Source organism: Leucopleurus acutus (genome assembly GCF_964270905.1).
Source record: "Leucopleurus acutus genome assembly, chromosome: 12".
Classification (NCBI taxonomy): Eukaryota; Metazoa; Chordata; class Mammalia; order Artiodactyla; family Delphinidae; genus Leucopleurus; species Leucopleurus acutus.
The window spans coordinates 34,821,479-34,842,442 of record NC_139154.1 but is presented as its reverse complement, the minus strand read 5'-3'; the positions used below and the strand labels follow the sequence as shown (position 1 = coordinate 34,842,442).

Genomic DNA, 20,964 nt, shown 5'->3' with positions numbered 1-20,964 from the left:
ACATTCTACCTGGGTTGTAGAAAATTACTTACGTGCTTTATGGTTGGTTACATTTTATTCAATTATGAGTCAGAATTGGGTTCTTTCACCCTCTTGTTTTGCCGGTATAATGCTCTACTTTGGCTTTCTTTGGGAATATATGGAAATCTCCTTTTGCTTGAATTTAAAATGTATTCTTCAGGATTTCCTAGTTCCATGTGTGGCACCCTGTAGATAAACACTAACTGCTAAATGGCGGCAAAATATTTTTTGACCCTCCTAGAGTAGCAGTGTTGAAGTGTGTAACCTTCATTTAAAAACATTTTACTCTTCCTTTGTTTCTGCCAAGTTTCCACCCCTAGATATTTTTAAATATTAGGATGCCCTTAGTTTTTACATAGACTTAAGAATTGGAAAGCGTAAGAATATGCCGAAAAATTATTAATAAATTTCTTTGCCTGTGAGGAAGTAGGAGAGAACCAGGAAACTGCTGATGTGGTAACCAGGATAACACACTAAAACCATCTGTGTAACTCTTGGCAGGAATAAAATGACAAAACAAGATCTTGGAGAGTGCACATTACCAGGTGTGTGATCAAAAAGATAAATACATTCTCAAATGATAAAATTGGCCTGGTGCCTTTAGCACCCATGGGACTGTTGTGTGTACACTTATGTGCAGACATAGCTGTCAAGGTTGAGCATTTTTAGTGTAGTTAGGAAACTGGGACAGGAAAAGGCTGGAAGTAGAGGACTTAAGCACTGCTTGGAGTCGTTGGAACTGTTAACTCTGGATGTGAACTTGGGGAAACTGCATGGGATTTCAAGTGTAACATGATGATAAACATCCAGTGGTGATTTGCAGCAGAGGTGCAGAGCCAGGCTCTTCAGGAAAGAATAAAGGGGAGACCTTAAAAGAACCATGTTTGTCCTGTTTAACTAACAGTGGACTTTGAAAAAGACAGGGACCATAATAAGATATTTTTTTCTTTTTTCTTGAGAATTGAAGGAAGATGGAAGCTGAGGACTTTTTCATGCTGTTTAATGCACTGTTTGTAATTTTCAGGAAAAGCTTTTCATTCTAACTCAAATTAGAATTACTTAGGTTAAGTATAATACAGTTTTGAATACTTACAAGAGAACTTTAAGAGATTTGGTTTATGAAGGAATTTCATGGTTTTGAACAAGATTTTTGCTCTCTTAAATTGCAGTGGTTTGAGAGTAATTCTCTTTCCCCTTTTCCTCAATTTAGCAGGACTATTTGATGTAAGCTTGCATGTTCTGAATGTTGCCAAGCTCACAGTCAGTAGATCTCCAGTGGATGTATGTGTTCAGTTTTCAGTACATTGTTACTTCAGTTTCCCAGAAGCTTTCTTGACATTACAATACCTCAAATTCAAAAGTTTAAAACAGGAAAGGAGTGGGATGAATATCTGTTTTCAGGTACATTTGTCTTTTCACAGTTTGACAGTGATTGTCTAGGTGTGGATCTCTTTGAATTTGTCCTACTTGGAGTTGAGCTTCTTGGATGTGCAGTTTAATAGTTTTTACCAAATTTGAGAAGTTTTTGGCCATTATTTCTAAAGATACTCTTTCTGCCCCTTTGTTTTCTTTTCTTCTGGGACTCCCATTTTGTGTATGTTGGTCTGTTTGACGTCCCACAGGTGTCTGAGGCTCTGTTCAGTTTTCTTTCTATTTCTCCAACTGGATAATCTCAACTTACCTGTCTTCAAATTGGCTGATTCTTCCTTCTGCTGATTTATATCTGTTGAGCCCCTCTAGTGAATTTTTTATTTCAATCATTGTATTATTCAACTCCAAGACTTTTATTTCGTTCTTTTCTATAATTTCCCTCTCCTTGTTGATATTCTCTATTTCATGAGACATGTGTTCTCATACATTTCATTAGTTCTTAGGCACGGGTTTGTTTGTTTAGTTCTTTGTGCATATCTGTAATAGCTGATTTAAAGTCTTTGTCTGGTAAGTCTAAAGTATGAACTTCCTCAAAAGATAGGTTCTATTGACTGCTTTTTATCCCCTGTATATGGGCCGTGCTTTCTCTGCACGTCTTGTAATTTTTTGTTGAAAACTAGATGTTTTAGATAATATAATTTGGGAGTTATGGAACTCAGATGACCCCCACCCTGAATTCACTGTTGTTGCCATTTTGTTTGTTCAGAGACTCTGCTGGATTAAGTCTGTAAAATCTGATAGCTTTGTTCTGTGTGGCCACCAAAGTCTCTGCTTAGTTGACTTAATTCAGCTGATGACAGAGCTTTCCTGGAACCAGTAAGTCTCCCATCCTTTTAAAAGGGATCCTTGTAAACATAAGTCAGATCATGTCACGCCTCTGCTCAGAACCCTCCAGTGACTTCTGTCTCACTCAAGGAAAAGGAAGTCCTGCAGTGGCCTGCAAGACCCTACCTGATCTAGCCCTTTCCTGTCTCCCTCTGTTCACACCATACTGGGTTGGTCTCTTTGCTGATCCCCAAACCTGCCAAGCAGTTCTGATCTCAGGACCTTTGCATATGCCAGATATTCTCATGGTTTATTCTCTCCTCTCCTCTAGGTCTGTATTCAGTTGTCACTTCAACATGGGCTTCCCTCTCCACCCCTGCTCCCCCTCCCCTGTGTTCTCCATAACCCTTCACTGCTTTATTTTCCCCATAGCTCTTATCACTGTCTGTCATACTCTATACTCTTTCCTTTGTTTATTGTTTCCCTTTCCAGAATGAAAACTCTTTAAAGGTAGAGATTCTTGATTGTTTTGTTCACTGCTGTATCTACAGTGAAGAGAAAAATGCTTGACAATAACTATTTATTGAGTAAATGAATGGTGATCTTTGGCAATCTAATTTAAGAATGAGACACTAGGGACTTCCCTGGTGGCACAGTGGTTAAGAATCTGCCTGCCAATGCAGGGGACTCGGGTTTGATCCCTGGTCCGGGAAGATCCCTCATGCTGCAGAGCAGCTAAGCCTGTGCACCACAACTACTGAGCCTGCGCTCTAGAGCCTGTGAGCCACAGCTACTGAAGCCCACGCGCCCTAGAGCCCGTGCGCAGCAACTACTGAAGCCTGCGTGCTCTAGGGTGCCCGCATGCCGCAACTCCTGAGCCCGCATGCCACAGCTGCTGAAGCCCGTGCACCTAGAGCCCGTGCTCCACAACAAAAGAAGCCACTGCAATGAGAAGCCCGCGCACTGCAATGAAGAGTAGCCCCCGCTCGCCGCAACTAGAGAAAGCCCATGTGCAGCAATAAAGACCCCACGCAGCCAAAAAAAAAAAAAAAGAATGAAATACTAAATGCTGATTGGAAGCTCTTTGTATGCCGTGGTCTTGTCTTCTGGTAATTTTCATGCTAACTCTTCAGCTAATGACCAAAGGCATACCTTGGAGAAATCACGCGTTTGGCTCCAGACCACTACAATAAAGCAAATGTCGCAATAAAGTTAGTCACATATTTTTTGGTTTCCCAGTGCATATAAAAGTTATGTTGATAGTATACTGTAGGCTATTAAGTGTGCAATCACATTATGTCTATAAAACTATGTACATATCTTAATTTAAAAATACCTTATTGCTAAAAAATGCTAACCGTCATCCATCTGACAACACAGGGTTGCCTCACACCTTCAGTTTGTAAGGAACACAATATCTGCAAAGGGCAATAAAATGAGGTCTGTGCCTATATTGGAGGATTCCCAGATATCAACATCTGGAAGTCTGTCTTTGGGGATCTTTCGTTTTCTATAGAGAATCCCCCGGTTCCTCACCAGGAGTGTTAGGGGTTTAGGCTGGCAGGAATGGAAGCACAGCAACCTGTGTTTGGCTTCTGGCATTCTGGGAGCTGCAGAAGGAGCTGAGGGTCACACACTGATGTGGAGGCTGCCAGTTAGTTTGCTGATTTCAGCCCCCGCAGCTCAAGTCACCTGTGCCAGGTATCCACCCACGCGGAGCAGCTTTCCTTCACTTTCTCCAAAACATCATCCTCTGGTTTCCTAAGGGGTGGTGGGACTCTAGATATTCATCAACTCCATCATCTCCCCTCTGTGTGGGCCCATCTTCCCAGATGCATGGAGTCTGGAAGTGCTGGGTCTCAAGGACTCTAAGAATCTAGTCTCCTCTTTGATACTTACCTCTGTAAGCACCCAACTTTTTTTTTTTTTTTTTTCTTTTGGGCTGCGTTGGGTCTTCATTGCTGTGCCCGGGCTTTCTCTAGTTGCGGCGAGCGGGGGCTACTCTTCATTGTGGTGCGTGGGCTTCTCATTGCGGTGGCTTCTTTTGTTGTGGAGCATGAGCTTCAGTAGTTGTGGAGCATGAGCTTCAGTAGTTGTGGCACATGGGCTCAGTAGCTGTGGCTCGCAGGCTCTAGCGTGCAGGCTCAGTAGTTGTGGCACATGGGCTCAGTAGTTGTGGCGCATGGGCTTAGTCGCCCTGCGGCATGTGGGATCTTCCCGGACCAGGAAGCCGTGTCCTGGTCCATGTCGAACCCGTGTCCCCTGCATTAGCAGGCGGATTCTTAACCACTGCACCACCACGGAAGCCTGTACCCAACATTTATACTGTGTTAAATCCTTTAACTGCTATATTTTCTTCTTTTGTTCTTTTTGTCCTTGAAGGTAATACCTTTTATACTGGCTTACTATCATTTTAAGTAGGCTTGGGAGGGAAAGGAGATAAAAATATATAGTTCGTGCGCCATTGAATTGTTTGCTTGGGGCGTCCTGTCCTCCCTAACCCTTGAGTATAGATGCTCCGTCGCATGCTTATTTGTACTCATAGGGCATTGCATAGATTAACTCTTGGTTTGTCAGCTGATACGGACAGAATGGCATAGGTGATCTTTTTCTTTATCACCTGGCCTTATTTTATTATCATTTTATTTCAGTGCCTAAACTGCTTTTCAAAAAGTGAATTGAAATCATGGCAGATAATAATTTTTCTCCTTTTTAAAATATTTTAAAATGTTGAAACTAAATTGCTCTTTTGCTGATCTGATTTTTAGGAATGAGAGAACAAAGTACTACAAGTAGAGTACCTTTAAATGACTCATAATTACTCACACAAATACATGTAAACTTGGATACGCAATTAGGCAGCTCATTATGTTGCAAATGCAGTTACATGCTTAAATTCGTGGCCACTCCCTTGGCTCACCCAGCTGTCTCTCCTCTTTTAGGCTTATTTATGACCGGTTATTAATAAGCCCCAGCTGTCAGAATTTAAAAATACATGCTGGTACTAGTGGTGCTGTTCAACTAATAATAGAGGGAAAGTTTGAAAAGGACGTTTGCCTTTGAGTTTGTGTATTGCAGAGTTGGTCATCTTAGTTGGCAAAATCCCGTTCTCCTTCTGGAGATACAGGCTATACATTTAGAAAAATTATAATTAATCGTAATAGTGGTTAATGATAGTTACATTATAGTATACCCGCATCATCTCTGATCTGCAATTCTGAAATCCAAAAAGCCCTGAATTTTTTTTTTTTATAACTGATCAGTGGCAAAACCTGAATCGCTTCATTAGGACTCAAATCTGACATGTAATGAGGCGGCTCTTTCTAGCCTATTTATCCACATCACCGGTATGAAGATGTGTAGATTTTGCCGCAGAGAACTATTAATGTGTTTGATTATGGATCACTGACCCAGACCCCACTGAAGATTTTACATAAAAGCACTCTACGTACTGTGTTACCTTTTGAAAATGCAGAAGATTCTAAGGTTTCAAATGCTTTTTGGCCCCAGTAGTTTCTTCTTCTTCTTCCTCTTCTTTTAATATTTATTTATTTATTTGGCTGCGTTGGGTCTTAGTTGCGGCACCGCGGGATCTTCATTGCGGCGTGCGGGATCTTTCGTTGCAGCACACAGGCTTCTCTCTAGTTGTGGAGCACCGGGTTCCAGCGCGTGTGGGCTCAGTAGCTGCGGTGCTTAGGCTTAGTTGCCCCATGGCATGTGGGATCTTAGTTCCCCGATCAGGGATCAAACCCGCATCCCCTGCACTGGAAGGTGGATTCTTAACCACTGGACAACCAGGGAAGTCCCTGGCCCCAGTTATTTCTGATAAAGAGTTATGGCCTTATAATGAGAGCAACAGATTTCAGATTAGATGTGGGTTAAAATTCTAATGGGGAAACTTTAACTGATACATGTTAGAACACTTGGATATATTACATACAGTTAAAGTTTCCCATTTTTGTTCGAAGTTATTGTGAAAAAAGAAAAAAGAAGTTATTTATTGTGTGTTGATACAGTACTACCAAATGGAGTAATTAAGAATTTTCTTAGTTACTAAGGTTTTTAGAATTGTTTTTAAATCATTAGTTTAAAAGTGAAGGGACTTCCCTGGTGGCGCGGTGGTTGAGAATCCACCTGCCAGTGCAGGGGACATGGGTTCGATCCCTGGTCCGGGAAGATCCCATGTGCCACGGGGCAACTAAGCCCGTGTGATGCAACTACTGAGCCTGCACTGTAGTGCCCACGAGCCACAACTACTGAGCCCATGTGGCACAACTACTGAAGCCCGTGCACCTAGAGCCCGTGCTCCACAACAAGAGAGAAGCCACCGCAATGAGAAGCCCGCGCACCGCAACGAAGAGCAGCCCCCGCTCGTCGCAAATAGAGAAAGCCTGTGAACAGCAACGAGGACCCAACGCAGCCAAAAAATAATTTATTTTTAAAAGTCAGGGTAACAATTTCATATTTAATTGCTGTGCTATATTATCAGTGATTTTCATATAAATAGGAAATACTAAGTAGCATTATAAGTAAATGGGAAAAATTATGGCATCTATATTGAATTAGTACAGTTTGGTTCTTTGTCTCTAATGATATTAATAATACTTTGTTGTTATTTTAATCACCCTTGATCTGTTAAAACCATCCATCCAGTAATCCTCAGTCCTTATTTCTGCCTTAACCCAGCTTTAGGATGTGGCACAGTGGTTTTTCAAAAGAATGGGGGAAGGGGTACCCTCTTCTGTCAACTCCCTAAGAATCTTAATATTCATCGTCTGTCTCCCCACTCTTAGTCATTTTTGTCCATTACCAGAATATATGAGAATTTTGAGGTTTTAAATTAAGCATATGTAATTAACATCTTAAAGGTAGATTATAATCATACAGGCAGATGAGCTTGGGCACATGGCATGTATTTTCATGTACCTTAAAATTGGTTCTTTTGCCCAAACGGATTAGAGCAAGTAGGTACTCGGCTGCGTTTCAGTCAAGGCTTTCCCAAAGCACACTGATAAAGATTCTTTCCTATTTTGGAGGACCAAGTGTTTCTGTTTAAATTGATTGATATGACTGTCATTAAAGTTGCTGAGGGACCCACAGTATCCCTTTATAGCAGTTTGATGAGTCCGTGTCCAATTCTCTACTTTTACTGACCTGTGACTTTAGGAAATTCTTATAAAAAGTGGAAAGTCATTAACAGATAACTGAAGTTTAAAATAGAACAGTCTTTACCAAATTTCTGAAACAAAACTCTTCTGGTGCATAAAAATGTAGGTAATCAAGCAATAATCAGTTTTGACTGCAGTATAGAATATAGCAATGTAATGACACTACAGAAAACCTAGAAACTTCTGACGTAGTAGTGATAGTACACCAATTGTTAAAAAAGATGTTTTGAAAGAATAAACTAGAAATTGGAATAATTAAAAAAAAAAGATGTTTTCTTCAAGTTGTAAAGCCTGAAATTTAAGAATAAATTAATATATTTTTACATATTCGTTGAAGGATTAACATATTTTATGAATAAAGACCGAGGAATTTTTACACATGAATTAATATTGTGGTCATTATAAGTACATCAGAGTTGTGCACGTGGTTAAACCCTCCTTATTAGTTAAGCCAACCACTGTTTTTGCAACTTAGTGGTAGACCTTTGAGGAAAGCTCTGATGCGGATAAAACCTTCAGTGAATACCAGTTAAATCAGTAATTTGAACTTTGTTATGGTTATTCTGATTTTTTTCTCTGAGTAGGAAGTAGGGAAACGTGATTAATAATCAACCCATTAGACTTAGTTTTGTTTTTGATGGAAATATTTCCTCCTGTAAAATTTAATGGCCGTGAATTTGATTGCAGAGATCATTTTCCATAACCAGAGCTGTCCCTGGGGAGGCAATTTGAAACAGTTTCATTAGAATCCAGGTAACTATCAAAAAGAGTGTTGTGGAACATTATAAAAAAGGGCCGTGTGAAAGTAAGTTCAGATCTGGTCTGATATTTTAGTATTCCTACCCCTCATCCCCCAAGAAAAGTCAGTAAACACAGTGTAATCTTTTCATTGTCTTTGAAGCCCATGTTTATGACTGATTTAAGGTTTAAAGGTAAAACTACTTTATTATGAGGTCCTTTGGTACCAGTACCCCCTTGCATAGGAGGCAAAATAAATCTGACTCACTGAAAAGGGCTCTTATATCCAGTAATTTTATGGTGAGGTATTTGAATGTTTTTATCTGAGTAAGGACAACTAGACAATTTAAAAAATACTTTTGCCAAAGTAAACCCGTTAAGTCTTCATGCCTTGTGCAGTGGAATTCATGAATGCATTCATACATGTTTTATGTGTGACTAGATTTATTTGTGAAACACTTATTGAACACCTACTACTTGGCAGGCAATGTTCTAGGTACTGGAAATTAAGCACTTAAAACAGATGAAGTTTAAACCCTCCCATGAGAACAATTTCTTGAGGATTTTACATTCTAGAAAAGTGCTAAGCGTTAGTGTACTTTCTTCCTCTCTAAACGAGGAGGCGATTGCTGTCCTAGGTCACACACCAGTACATGGTCGAGCTTTGCTTTTGCGTATTTGTGACTGATGGGAAGCAGATACCCTGTAGTTGCAGGTGCCTAAACTCTCACTCTCAGAAGGTGCCCCGCGTGGTTTTCCTAGCTTGCTCACGTGTTCATTCTAACCGGAAGTCCTTTCAAATATACTTACTGAGAGTCCCAACCCGGCCTGTTTCATCTAGCCCTCGCCCGTCGTCCACGTGGATTCAGCACAATCTCAGTTCATTGCTTTAAACGGCTGAGTGTGTGCTCATGTGTGTGCATGCACAAACCGTCTGCTGCAGTTAGGTTTCTAACTCCTTGGGGACCTTGGTTTAGCACCGTGCTTTATGTGTAGTAGCAATTAATATCGATACTTGTCGACTTCAAGCTACTGTCCTAAAATTGCTTAAAATCACAGCAGTTTCTTTAAAGTGGTCTACATTGAATTTTTTAAAAAATACCTTTCATTTCTTGAAGGTTTGTCTTTTATGGTTAGTCTAACCACTTAGCATATCAAGACCTTTACCTCTGTTTTAAAAATTGTACAGATTATGCAAGTAAGAAGATTCTCCATGGGACTTTTTAATGCTCATTAAGAGTTGTTTTTCATGTTCCTGAGCCCCTAGCCTTTGGCAGGAGTGGTGGGATCACCCTCTCTAATCAGGCAAAATAATAGAATTAATTAGTACGGCTGTATCTTACATTTAGTTTTTTTTTTTTTTTAATGGTTGAAGAGGGTGTTGGGGGCTGTCTTCCTTTGTTATAACTCTCTTCCTCCTACCTTCCCTTCTCCAAAAAGTTTAAGCTAGATTTAATAATTTCCATTATGAGTTTTGTTTTTTTTCCTCTGTATGATTGATTACTGTCAAAATACACAGGCAAGAAGTCATTGGAAGTTCCGTTTTGTAAGAGCCCAGAATTCTCTCTTCTGAAAGCCTCCACCGTGAGAGAGGGTTTCATTTTCAGTAGCTTGGCTCTCCCGCTGAGTGTTATTTCTTTTGGGATAAGCGTTGACCTCAATGCGTGAGGCATCTGCTGGGAAAGATTTGTACCAAGGGCAAAAGCGTAAGAAGCAATCACGGTATTTTATGGAAGTGATTGGGTTACAAATTGAAGTATTCATATTTTATTACTTGGTTATAAATTCTGTTCAATCCTTTGTTCCTCAGCCTTTTATTGGGACTGATTGTGGATCCTTGGCAGCCCATTTTAGGTTAAATCTAAAGAATTCTGTATACAGAACTTTAATTTTTAATCAGTTAAATGAAGTGGACCATACAAGATACAATGTAATTATCAAGTGATTAGTTGAAAACCCTTAAAAAGGGTAATTCTCATTTTGGACTTCCGTCATGAGGGGCAAACAAAAGGTCTCATATGCCAAGTGTGCTTTTATAGATTCTAGTACTGTTTTGAATGAAAGAGATAATAAATTATAGATGGATGTTACTATTACTACCTGAATTATTGTTTATATTTTCATAGTTCTCATGTAAGAATATTCATTAATATTGTTGTGTCCCAGACTGAGATTTTTCCCTTATAGGACTAAGTTCTCCCTACTCTTGTTTTTTCTCTTCCATTATAGACTTGATTATGCATATTGCAGTTGTTTCTCAGTACTTCTGATAGAATCAAGGATTTTTAAATTATATAAATATAACACGAAATCTGGTTGTAAAAGAACTCTTAGTTCACATGATTAGAATGTACATTTGCTAACCTTCTAATCAACGCCGGCAGGTTTTGGGTCCTGCTCCCAGGTGGTGTTCCTTCTTAGACAACTTGACAGAAGAACTGGAAGAGAATCCAGAAAGCACAGTTTATGATGATTACAAATTTGTCACCAAGAAAGACCTTGAAAATTTAGGTAAAAAAAATTATGATGAAATGTTTATAAGATTATTTCTACGTGTTTTCGTTTTGAGTTTTGAACATTAGAAGCGATGGAGTCACATTTATCTGATTTTCCAAATCTCTTTCTGACAAATCAGACATTAAACTTAGTATATATAATCTCTGCTTAGAAAAAGATTCAGATAAATTCAACCTACTGAGGCTTTTTTGTATCTTAAATGAGGAATAATTTTTTTAACCTACCACCTATGTATAGGAAAAGTATCAGTCAAGGGAGCAGTGACTTTCAAGTACTATTTGAATATAATAAGATTTTGAGAAATCTCAGAGACTGCACGGAAATGATTTTTGTCCCCCTGTAGGTTTACTTACTAAAAGACCTAATCCAAAACTTAGAATCCATAGATTGAATCCTCAGATATGTAGAACCTTAACAGTTACTTAGGTTTAAAGAATACAAACCAAGAAATGCTTCTTAATAATGGCCAACATTTAAAATAGGGCTTACATGTGCCAGGCTGAATGTTTTATATACAACTCATTTAATCCTCACAGCTATGGAGTGGATACTATTATGATTTCATTTTATAGGTAAAGAAACTGAGGCACAGAAAGATTTTTTTTTTTTCCCAGAAAGATTAAAGCAACTTGCCAAAGGCTTCAGTGGTTGGTAAATGTGAGGGTTAGAGTTTTAAACTTAGAGTCCATGCTCTTAACCTCAGCCATACTGACCCCTCTGAAGACATATTTATCTTAGTTGACTAGTACTGGTTTGTAGGATAACAAGACTAGGTTTTGCTAATCTTGTTCTATTGTTGGGAAAAGGCTACATAGCAAATTAGTGAGAATGGGAAAACTTAGAGGATCCGTTCTCCACAAGCCTAGATAGCTTAGTTGTCTTTAGAACAAATAGAGGTACTATAGCAGTTAAATGCTAAAAGAAAATAGAATCACATAACAAATAGATTAGAAGAGAGATTCTTAAATTCTATTTTTAAACTATATCTTTTAGCACAGTTAATCCAGGCAGAATTATTTTCTACCAGCTACCACCAAAATAATTCTTTAAATTTTAATGTGTTTAAAAAGAAAAGAGTTGTATTTAGCCTTTTAAAAATATGACTTATGGATGAAATAGGGTGAACTAAGTCTTCCTACTGAAGGGCCTCCTTACATACCCCCAGTGTGATTTTTGCAGTCTGCTTGCATCACACTCACCCGCCTTCTTAAACTGGAGACTAGAAAGTCATTGCTATTTTGTGGATTTTTTAAAACTACTGTGTTTAGTATATTTTGGGTGTTTTTTCAGTCTCTTCACTGTGTTTATTTTGGGTGAGGAAGGTAGTGATAAAAGTTTAGATACGTTTTGTTAAAATGCATTCATACTGCCTATTTTTAAAACTATGGAAATAGATATAATATTCAACAAAATAAGTTATACTAGAAATCATCTTCATGTAAATTAGTAATATCTTTTACTATTAAATGAGCCATTGGTTATAATTTTTCAACAGATTTTACGATCATATATAAAACCTTTTTAAATAATTTATGTTAAAGTAAAAATAAGGCCATGTAACTAACTTGCCTTATTTCTTAAGATTATAGCATTGAATACTTGCAAGTTCTGACGTTTCCCAATTGTGGCCTTTAGCAGGTCCTATACCGTGTTTCATGGGCCACTGTGTATGCAGTGCTGGATGGGTAGCATTGTGGCTGATATCATGGGCATTAGAGATGGGCTGACATGGGCTCACATCCCATGACTGATAGCTCTATGACTTGGCCAATTTACTTAGCCTCATGGTGCCTTGGTTTCCTCATCTATAAAATGGCAATCGTAATGGTACCTACCCATAGGGTTGCTTGGAGAATGAATCAGCTAATGCTTGAAAAGTACTCAGCACAGTTTTGAAACGTAATACATAAATGTTGCCTATCATTTTAAGAGTTTTGTGGCAAGTAAGTTTGAGAAATGCTGGGTTAAGCCAAGATAAATCCGTTTCTCCGCTTACGGACTTCTTTGAGCCTTTAATGCCGCCACACACTAAACCTCCAGGAGCGGGAGAATACGAAACAGTTCCCAACCGTAACCTATCATAGAGCCTCTTCTTCCCCAAAGATCTCTTGGGACTAGTGTTCTGTGGAGCTAATGACGAGAAAAGCTGCTGCTCCTGCCAGATTCTCTGTGTAGAATTGTTTGAATATGAAAAGCTTTCTCCTGGAATGGGAGTAATGCTGGGCCATAAATATAAATTTTATATACCTAACAGAGGAAACGAAAAATTAGGAGCACACATGTGCAGGCACCTAAATGCAGATTGTTATGCACTGGACATTTCATTAAGGTTCAGCCCTCCCTCCCCCCGACCCCCCTACCACCTTTTAAGTTCCTCCTGTGCAAATCCAAACCCTGTGGTTTTATTAACCTAATGAATTCTAGGAAAGTATTTTTCTGACCAAGTCTTATTACTTTATGAGATTATCCTAAATTTAATTGTGCCTTTTGATGTTATTCTGTAATGTGTACTGTTCTGTACATCTGTGTGATTTTCCTAGGAAGTGATTTTTAGGTCTGGAGCGATGTTTATTTCTAAAATTTGGAAATCAGGGTAATGTTTTCCTTGGAAACGTAGTCACTTAGTATTATACCAACTAAAGCTGCCTTTTATGTGAGTATATCATAGGTGGTCTTATTCTGAAGATAAATATTCTCATAACCTTTCTCTGTGTACATATTTGCAATTAATAAACAATTGCTGTGACATAGGCAGAGCGTCCTTATGTGACCACCAGCACCACTAATTGTAAATGAAATCTAAATCTAGGAAACCCTGTGAAAGATACTGTTTAAAGCTTCCAAACACTGATTGGCATTGAACTTTTAATTCATCCATGATGAAGTATGTCTGTATATAATATGTATGTTGGTATAAATTTGCCAAAAGCTGTTCTTTGGGGGGAAAAACATGCCCTATCTACATTACTGTTGTGACAGTGTCCTTTGTTTTTGGAAATTATGGGCCATAACAGTGGTCTCCCCCCAACCCCAGCACTGTCCCTACTTGGCAGTTTGAAAGTTGACAACCTAGCGTTGATCTCAGCATTTTTTGTTTGTTTGGGCTTTTTTTTTTTGGCCGCACTGCACGGCATGCGGGATCTTAGTTCCCCGATCGGGGATCGAACCTGTGCCCCTGCCGTGGAAGCGTGGAGTCTTAACCACTGGACCGCCCGGGAAGTGCCCTCAGTGTTACTTTTAAAGTTAAACTATAGCTCATGGAACCCAAAATTCTGAGAACCACTTGTATAGGGAACCCTTCGTTACTTACCTGTCATAGTTCATAAAGACCTTGCCATCATTTTTATGCTTAGTATTGCATTAAAAAGAAGTAAGGATGATATTGCTGAAGCAGAGTAAAATTTTCTTTGCAATTATTGAAGAAGATCAGTAATTCTGATCCTTAAATTTTTACTCAGAAGTGAACTTACAATCAAATTGTTGTCATGAAAGATCGTTGAGTTCTAATCAAGATTTCATAAAGATCTGCTCTCTTTTGATTAACTTTGCCCAGGGCTCACCCATCTCATTGGATCACCTTTTCTCCGGGCATATATGCATGGATTTTTCATGGATATAAGACTCTACCACAGGGTAAGTACAGAACTACAGTTATTTTGGGTGATAAATAAAAGCACTCTGTAGCCATTTCTTCTCTACTTACTTTCATTTTTATAAAACATACTTAAGATTTGTAAGCGATCTGTCTGTTCTTTGGCCTGATAGTCATGCTGTCTATGAGACATGCTGCTAAATACAATTCTCTTATTTTTAACTTTTTTCCACTTTGAAAAGGTGAAATTGATGGTAAATCCATTTGCTTTTGAAGAATATAGGAAAGATAAGATCCGACAGAAGATAGAAGAAACACGAGCACAGAGAGTCCAATTAAAGGTAACTATTGTAGTCAGCACTGAATCTACTAGAGAAAGGTACTTCATTTGTATTTTATTTATTATTCGAAGAAACCTGCCATCCATTTCTTAGTTGTTCCATCCTGAGTTTACATCTTTTACTAATATTTCTGGTATATTTTATTTGTTGTGAGGGTGGACACTCTTTACAGTTTTATCATTATAGACTCTATGGTAATGGTATTGTGGGAAAATAATGCCAGGTGAGCTGAGAGTGTCAGTCCTACCAGGAAAACATGATGCTATTTTCAAATAGGGATATAGATTTTGGAGTGTTGGTGCTTTCCTAATCCCCATTTCTTTCTGACATTTGGGAGTGTCTTAGGCTAGCTGCTTGGATCATGGGAAATGGTCATTAGACTGTGCCAGGGCCCAGACAGGAATCAGGCCACACTAATTCTATTAACAGAGGGAATTTAATGTAAAGAATTGTTACCCAGGTATTAGAGAACTGAAAAGGCAAAAATACTGAGGTATTGATAAGAGAGGCCGTGGCTTCAGGGAGCAGCTAACACGCCAGGGCTGGGCGGCAGGAGAGAGGCAGGCCTGAGAGCTGGGACTCAGACCTCCGTGGAGGGCTGACAGCTGGCGCTGGGGTTCCCGAGGTAGGATGAGGCTGTTCCGGGAGCGTGGGAGAACCACAAAATGGACTCCCTGCTCTGCTGGAGCCACCTGTTGTTGCCAGGACAACGAAGCGTTGATGGGTGACGTCGCGCCAACGGCAAGCAGAGGGGAAGCGCAAACCCCATCTCCTTCTGCCTTCCGACTGAGGTCAGCCACCAAGTGATACAATCATTTCTAACTGGACATTGTTTAAAACACATGCACACACTCTCAGTGCAAAAGACAAGTGACAGGTTTTTCCTTTTTCCAGATTATTTGTTAAGTTTTTAAAAGCAGTGAGTGTGTGTATATTGGCCACAGGTCAGGCTAGGATGTGGAGTCCTCCTGTCCCTGCTTTTCGCTTTAACCTTTAAAGCTAAATTGTAGGTGTTTCAGTACAGTTTTTTTTTTCACCTCTACTAGAAATTGCCAAAAGTTAACAAAGAGCTGGCACTTAAATTAATTGAGGAAGAGGAGGAAAAGCAAAGATCTACATGGAAAAAGAAGGTTAAGGTAAGATTTTATAAGGCAGAGAAAATACTGATAAATTGTTTCTCCACTTTCTTGACAGTAACTTGTATCTTTTTTCTTTTTACTTTAAAAATGCATTTGGTTTTCTGTTTTCCTTGCTTTTAAGGTAGTATGTGCTCAATATGGGAATTTTGTAGAAAAGAATATAAAGAAAGTCACCCATATAATTCTATCCAAAGGCATCATTAATATTTTAGTGAATTTCCTTCCTGTCTTATTTATCTTAAAATTATAAACTATAATAGCAGGATACTACTGTATATATAAAATATTTATCCTGGTTCTATAAAATAACACACATAGCTTCCCATTTTTATTAAAAATTCTTTCGTAAATATTTTTGAGAGCTGCGTATTTTATCTTGTGCATGTATTTTAAGTAATCCTTTTATTGTTCGATATTGAGTTTGTTTATTGTTTTTCTCTGTACTAACTAGGTTTGTTTATAACTTCACAAGTAACCAGTTTTCATTTAGACTTGGCATCATTGGGACTGTGCACTCCTATGAATACTGCTCTCTACATTCCGTTCCTAATGTAAAATAGAGAAAGATCGGCTGTAAACTAAATAAGGGTCAGTGCTTCATTTAGCTGATGTTGTCAAGACAGGAGGAGATTTTTCTGATTTTCCCGGATATGCGAAGGCTTCCTCGTTCCTCCCCAGTGCTGTTTTCTCACGTGCTTAGATCAGGCAGGCAGATGACCAAGATGGGCTGTTCTCTGGAATGAGTTGTAAAGATCCGATCTCTCCTGCAAGCCTGCAGGACCTGCCTGAATAGATAGATGGCCGAACCTCGTATCTGGGCCAGCTGTGTTGAGCTCTCAGGAGGGGATTGTTTGCTTGTTTATTCTTTCTCGGTTCTCTCTCTAGTTTTTAGCCAGGTAAGTGAACAGGAGATAAGTGAGCTCTTCATGTGTTAGTTTTTGTACCATTCTCTTCAGTGACGTCAAGGGACTGCAACTAAAGGGTCTTGAGTCTGGCCCCCTTGCTAACTAGTTGTGTCATCATGGGTGATCCTCAGCTTCACTGAGTCATAGCTTGTTCTTCTCTAAGATGCAGGAATAGGACCAGCGAGGGGCGTTCCCAGTGCCATGAACGGGTTCACTCTCACTGTTCCCTCCGTCATCCTTGGCCTCCTCATTCTTTCTGCATCCTCTTATCCTGGTCTGTTCGCTTCTTTTAATATGCTGTTTTTTTCCCTTCTTTTTCCAGTTCTTTTAAATTTATTTTTTATTGGGGTATAGTTGTTTTACAGCGTTGTGTTAGTTTCTGCTGTACATGGAAATGGAGTTCCCTGTGCTATACAGCAGGTTCTCATTAGTTATCTATTTTATACATATTAGTGTACATGAATCAATCCCAATCTCCCAGTTCATCCCACCCCCACACACACAAGTAAGTACATAGATGACTTTTACATTTCTACTTTGATTACATGAGTAGTATACCAATGTTGAAACAATGACTTAAACTTGTTATATGAATTTATACATCTATATGCTATGGCTGTGCACCTTCCTGCTTTACATCAGTGTATTAAGTATATATGTGTATCTTAAAATGTTTAAAATGTAAGTGCTTCCTGCACCTTGACTTTCTCCTCAGAGTATTCACATTGATTTATTTTCTTTCTTCCTTTCTTTCTTCCTTTCTTTCTCCTTTCTTCCTTCCTTCCGTCCTTCCTTTCTTTCTCTTTCTTTCTTTAATAAATTTATTTATATTTATTTATATATGTGTTGGATCTTCGTTGCTGCACACGGGCTTTCTCTAGTCGTGGTGAGCGGGGGCTACTCTTCATTGCAGCGTGTGGGCTTCTCATTGCAGTGGCTTCTCTTGTTGCGGAGCATGGGCTCTAGGCACGCGGGCTTCAGTAGTTGCGGCACACAAGCTCAGTAGTTGTGGCTCACGGGCTCTAGAGCACAGGCTCAGTAGTTGTGGTGCATGGGCTTAGTTGCCCTGCGGCATGTGGGATCTTCCCGGACCAGGGATCGAACCCGTGTCCCCTGTACTGACAGGTGGATTCTTAACCACTGCGCCACCAGGGAAGTCCCCACATTGATTGTCTTGGTAGCCCAGCCTGAGGATGGTTAGGGAGGTAACCTTTCAGCTTTATATGTCCTTCTGCAAGCTTAATGGAAGTGATCTTTGGATTTACATGCCCTAAAGTTTCAGTAGGGAGGGAGTGAAGCTAATTTAGGCTGCAGATGTATTCTGTGTTTTATGCTTATGAGTCTTTATTACATTTAATGTTATAGAGAGTAGGGCACTTAAAATTTAATTTGATACTTTGTGCAGCACGGCATACACAGTTCAGGATCCTTTTTAAAGGCCTTATGATTGTGGAGATGTGGGGGAAGCGCCCTTTTCTCACCATCCCCCCATCTGCCTCACAGACTTGCGTTGAGGTTAGGGACGGCCGGAAGAGATGGAGAACACAGGCGGCCCTTGCTGTGCACGTCAGTGCAGGATGGTAACAACGACCCTGGGAGCTGAAAACATGCAAAGTGATCTGTAGAGTCAATGGGAAAATCATGGTTGTCTGTGCCTTTAAAACAGTTTTAGTCAAAACATTTATAGGGTTATCCTGTAAAGAATCATCAGACCATGTGCTATTTCTACTGCAAGTGCAAAGAGGAAGAACCTTGGAAATTCTTATCTTCTTCCATCAAGCAGTTTCCCTTCAGCTGTTGGAAGCTGGAAGCACGGTGTCTGTAGCTGTGTGAACTGTAGAACCCTGCCAGAGAGCGGCGTTTGTACAGTGTGCTCATCTGCTCTTAGTGGCTTGCTGACCCAAGTCAGGCTCCATTACCAGAGCTCAGTTTCTTTCCAGAAATACTTAAATATAGTCATCTAAAAATCTGAGTCTGTTATTAGACAGTTTGTATGATTTGTTTAACAGTTTTATCTAATTAAAATGACCTGGGGAATTCCCTGGCGGTCCAGTGGTTAGGACTTCGCACTTTCACTGCCAGGGCCTGGGTTCGACCCCTGGTCGGGGAACTAAGATCCCACAGGCCGCGTGGGAAGCGCCAAGCGGCAGCATCTCTCTGCCTTTCTCTCCGCCGCTCCGAGTCTCCTGACTGGAGGGTGGTGGCCTGGCTGCCAACGTTCTGAGGACTGAGAGCTACCATCGGGAGGGCTTGGGGTGTCGGGGTGGGTGGCGCCTCAGCCCCTCGCCTACACCCCCTTGGTGCCAGGTGCTCCCCTTACCTCCCCATGCTGTGGCCCCAGCTGGCCACGTCCTCCCCTCCAGAGAAGCCTCCCTCCAGCTGGAGACCGCGAGTGCTGGACCTTCCTTTCTTGCTTCTGCCACCTCGTCGCTCCTGTTTCCTTTCCTGTCCTTCTCATCCTTAAGGATGTGTGTCTTTTTAAAGCCCCCTTTCTATGGTGTTAGTGGGGTTTTAGCAGAGATTAGAAGATGCTCATGTTCAAACCACCATCTTTACTCAGAAGTCTGCATCACCTTAGTTTCATAGATATCATAGCATTGAAAGAATTAATCTGTTTTAAATGTTAAGTATTTCTCATATATGTCACTGTGTTGGGACAAAGTATTGATAATAAGCATGCTACTCAGATCTGCACATAATATACCTCTTTGAGGCAGGGCTGTGGTATGAGCAATACTTTAAGATGTTTCCTAAATTCCAGGGGCAAGTGTTCGGCGTGTGTACATGTGTATTTATGGGGCAGATCGCTGGCCAGACGCTCGTGAGCTACTACAGAACATCACTAACTACATCTCATCCTACTTCTTTTTTTTTTTTTTTTTAAGACAGCTGTGAAAACAAACAGACTAGGAAACTCTGATGGAACTATTTTTACAGCTGGGTTAGAAGAGTTTGTATTTTATATTTGCTCTTCTAAGGCATACTTGTCTTTAGGCAATGCAACTTATTTGTTTTAAATTAAGGGAAAAAAGAATACTAGCCAACATATCCTTTTTTAACACATTTCTCAGTTATTTGTTAAATGTGATTATTTAATAATACAGTAAGATGAAAAAGAAAAGATTTCCCTTGGGATTTACATATATATACATGAAACCTGAAAATGTGTAACAGGCCAATAGCTATTCATGTGGTCTTTGGCAGTATTATGTATCCTGTGTTTACAGGTAACTCTAAAATTTATCCAGAGTATCCCCCTCTTCTCTCCTGAGTCCTGGTGCCTTGATATTAGGCACCTAATGGTGTCCGTCAGAATCCAGATGATGTTCTCCTTGAGCCATTGACTGAGTTAACCAGTCTTAAATGCAACGTAATTTCTTTTTTTGATCTTCAAACAGTTGGACTTATTTATTTTTTTAACATCTTTATTGGAGTATAATTGCTTTGCAATGTTGTGTTAGTTTCTGCTTTATAACAAAGTGAATCAGTTATACATATACATATGGAACATAATTTCTTTAACTTTTCTCATGCACTGGATATTTTTTTAAGACAGTTTTTACTTTAGAACAGTTTTACGTTCACAGCGAAATCAAGAGGAGGGTACAGAGATTTCCCACATACCCCTGCCCGGACACGTGCGTAATCCCCCCTCCCCCCATTACTATCTCCCCCCAGAGGGAACATTTGTTACCATCGATGGACCTACATTGATACATCGTAATCCCCGGAGGCCCACAGTTTACGTTAGGGTTTACTCTTGGGGTTGTTCACTCCACGGTTTTGGACAAATGTATAATGACATGTATCCACTGTTAGAACATGAGAATATTTTCACATCCCCTCAGGTCCTCTGAGCTCCACCGTCCACCCCTTCCTCCTGAGCCCTGGCAACCGCTGATCTTTTTACCGTCTCCGTTGTTTTACCTTTTCTACAGGGTCATATAGTTGGGATCGTAGCCTTTTCCTGTTGGCTTCTTTCTGCTTAGTAATATGCATTTAGGGTCCCTCCATGTGTTTTTGTGGCTGAAAACCTTACTTCTTTTTAGCGCTAAATAGTACTCAGTTGCTTGAATGTACCACGGTGTACTTACTATTTAGCTACTGGGGGATGTCTTGGTTTCTTGGTACATAATTTCTTGTCCTTTATTCCACCCTATGCCTCTTTTTCTGATCATCTCCAGTGATGGATCCTGACTTACTGTATCACCAGCTTTCTAGTGACTTAAGCTAGACCCTTGAGAAAAATTTTTAACCCTCTTTTTCAGTCTTCCTCCTCCCATCTCATCTGTAGCCGTATCTATCAGTTCGAACTTAGAAGTGTATCTCACTATCATCCTTTCCTAA

General features: G+C 39.8%; 1 protein-coding gene across 5 annotated transcripts in view; it reads left to right on the top strand.

Moving 5' to 3' along the window:
* Positions 1–20,964, top strand: part of NOL10 (nucleolar protein 10) — an 87,853-nt gene that overhangs the window by 47,611 nt on the left and 19,278 nt on the right. For all 5 annotated transcript variants that reach the window (XM_082851601.1, XM_082851602.1, XM_082851604.1 and 2 more), the window contains 4 exons: positions 10,508–10,634; positions 14,194–14,273; positions 14,475–14,573; positions 15,620–15,709. In XM_082851601.1, the coding sequence (XP_082707727.1) occupies positions 10,508–10,634; positions 14,194–14,273; positions 14,475–14,573; positions 15,620–15,709 (396 nt within the window). The remainder of the gene's footprint in view (positions 1–10,507; positions 10,635–14,193; positions 14,274–14,474; positions 14,574–15,619; positions 15,710–20,964) is intronic.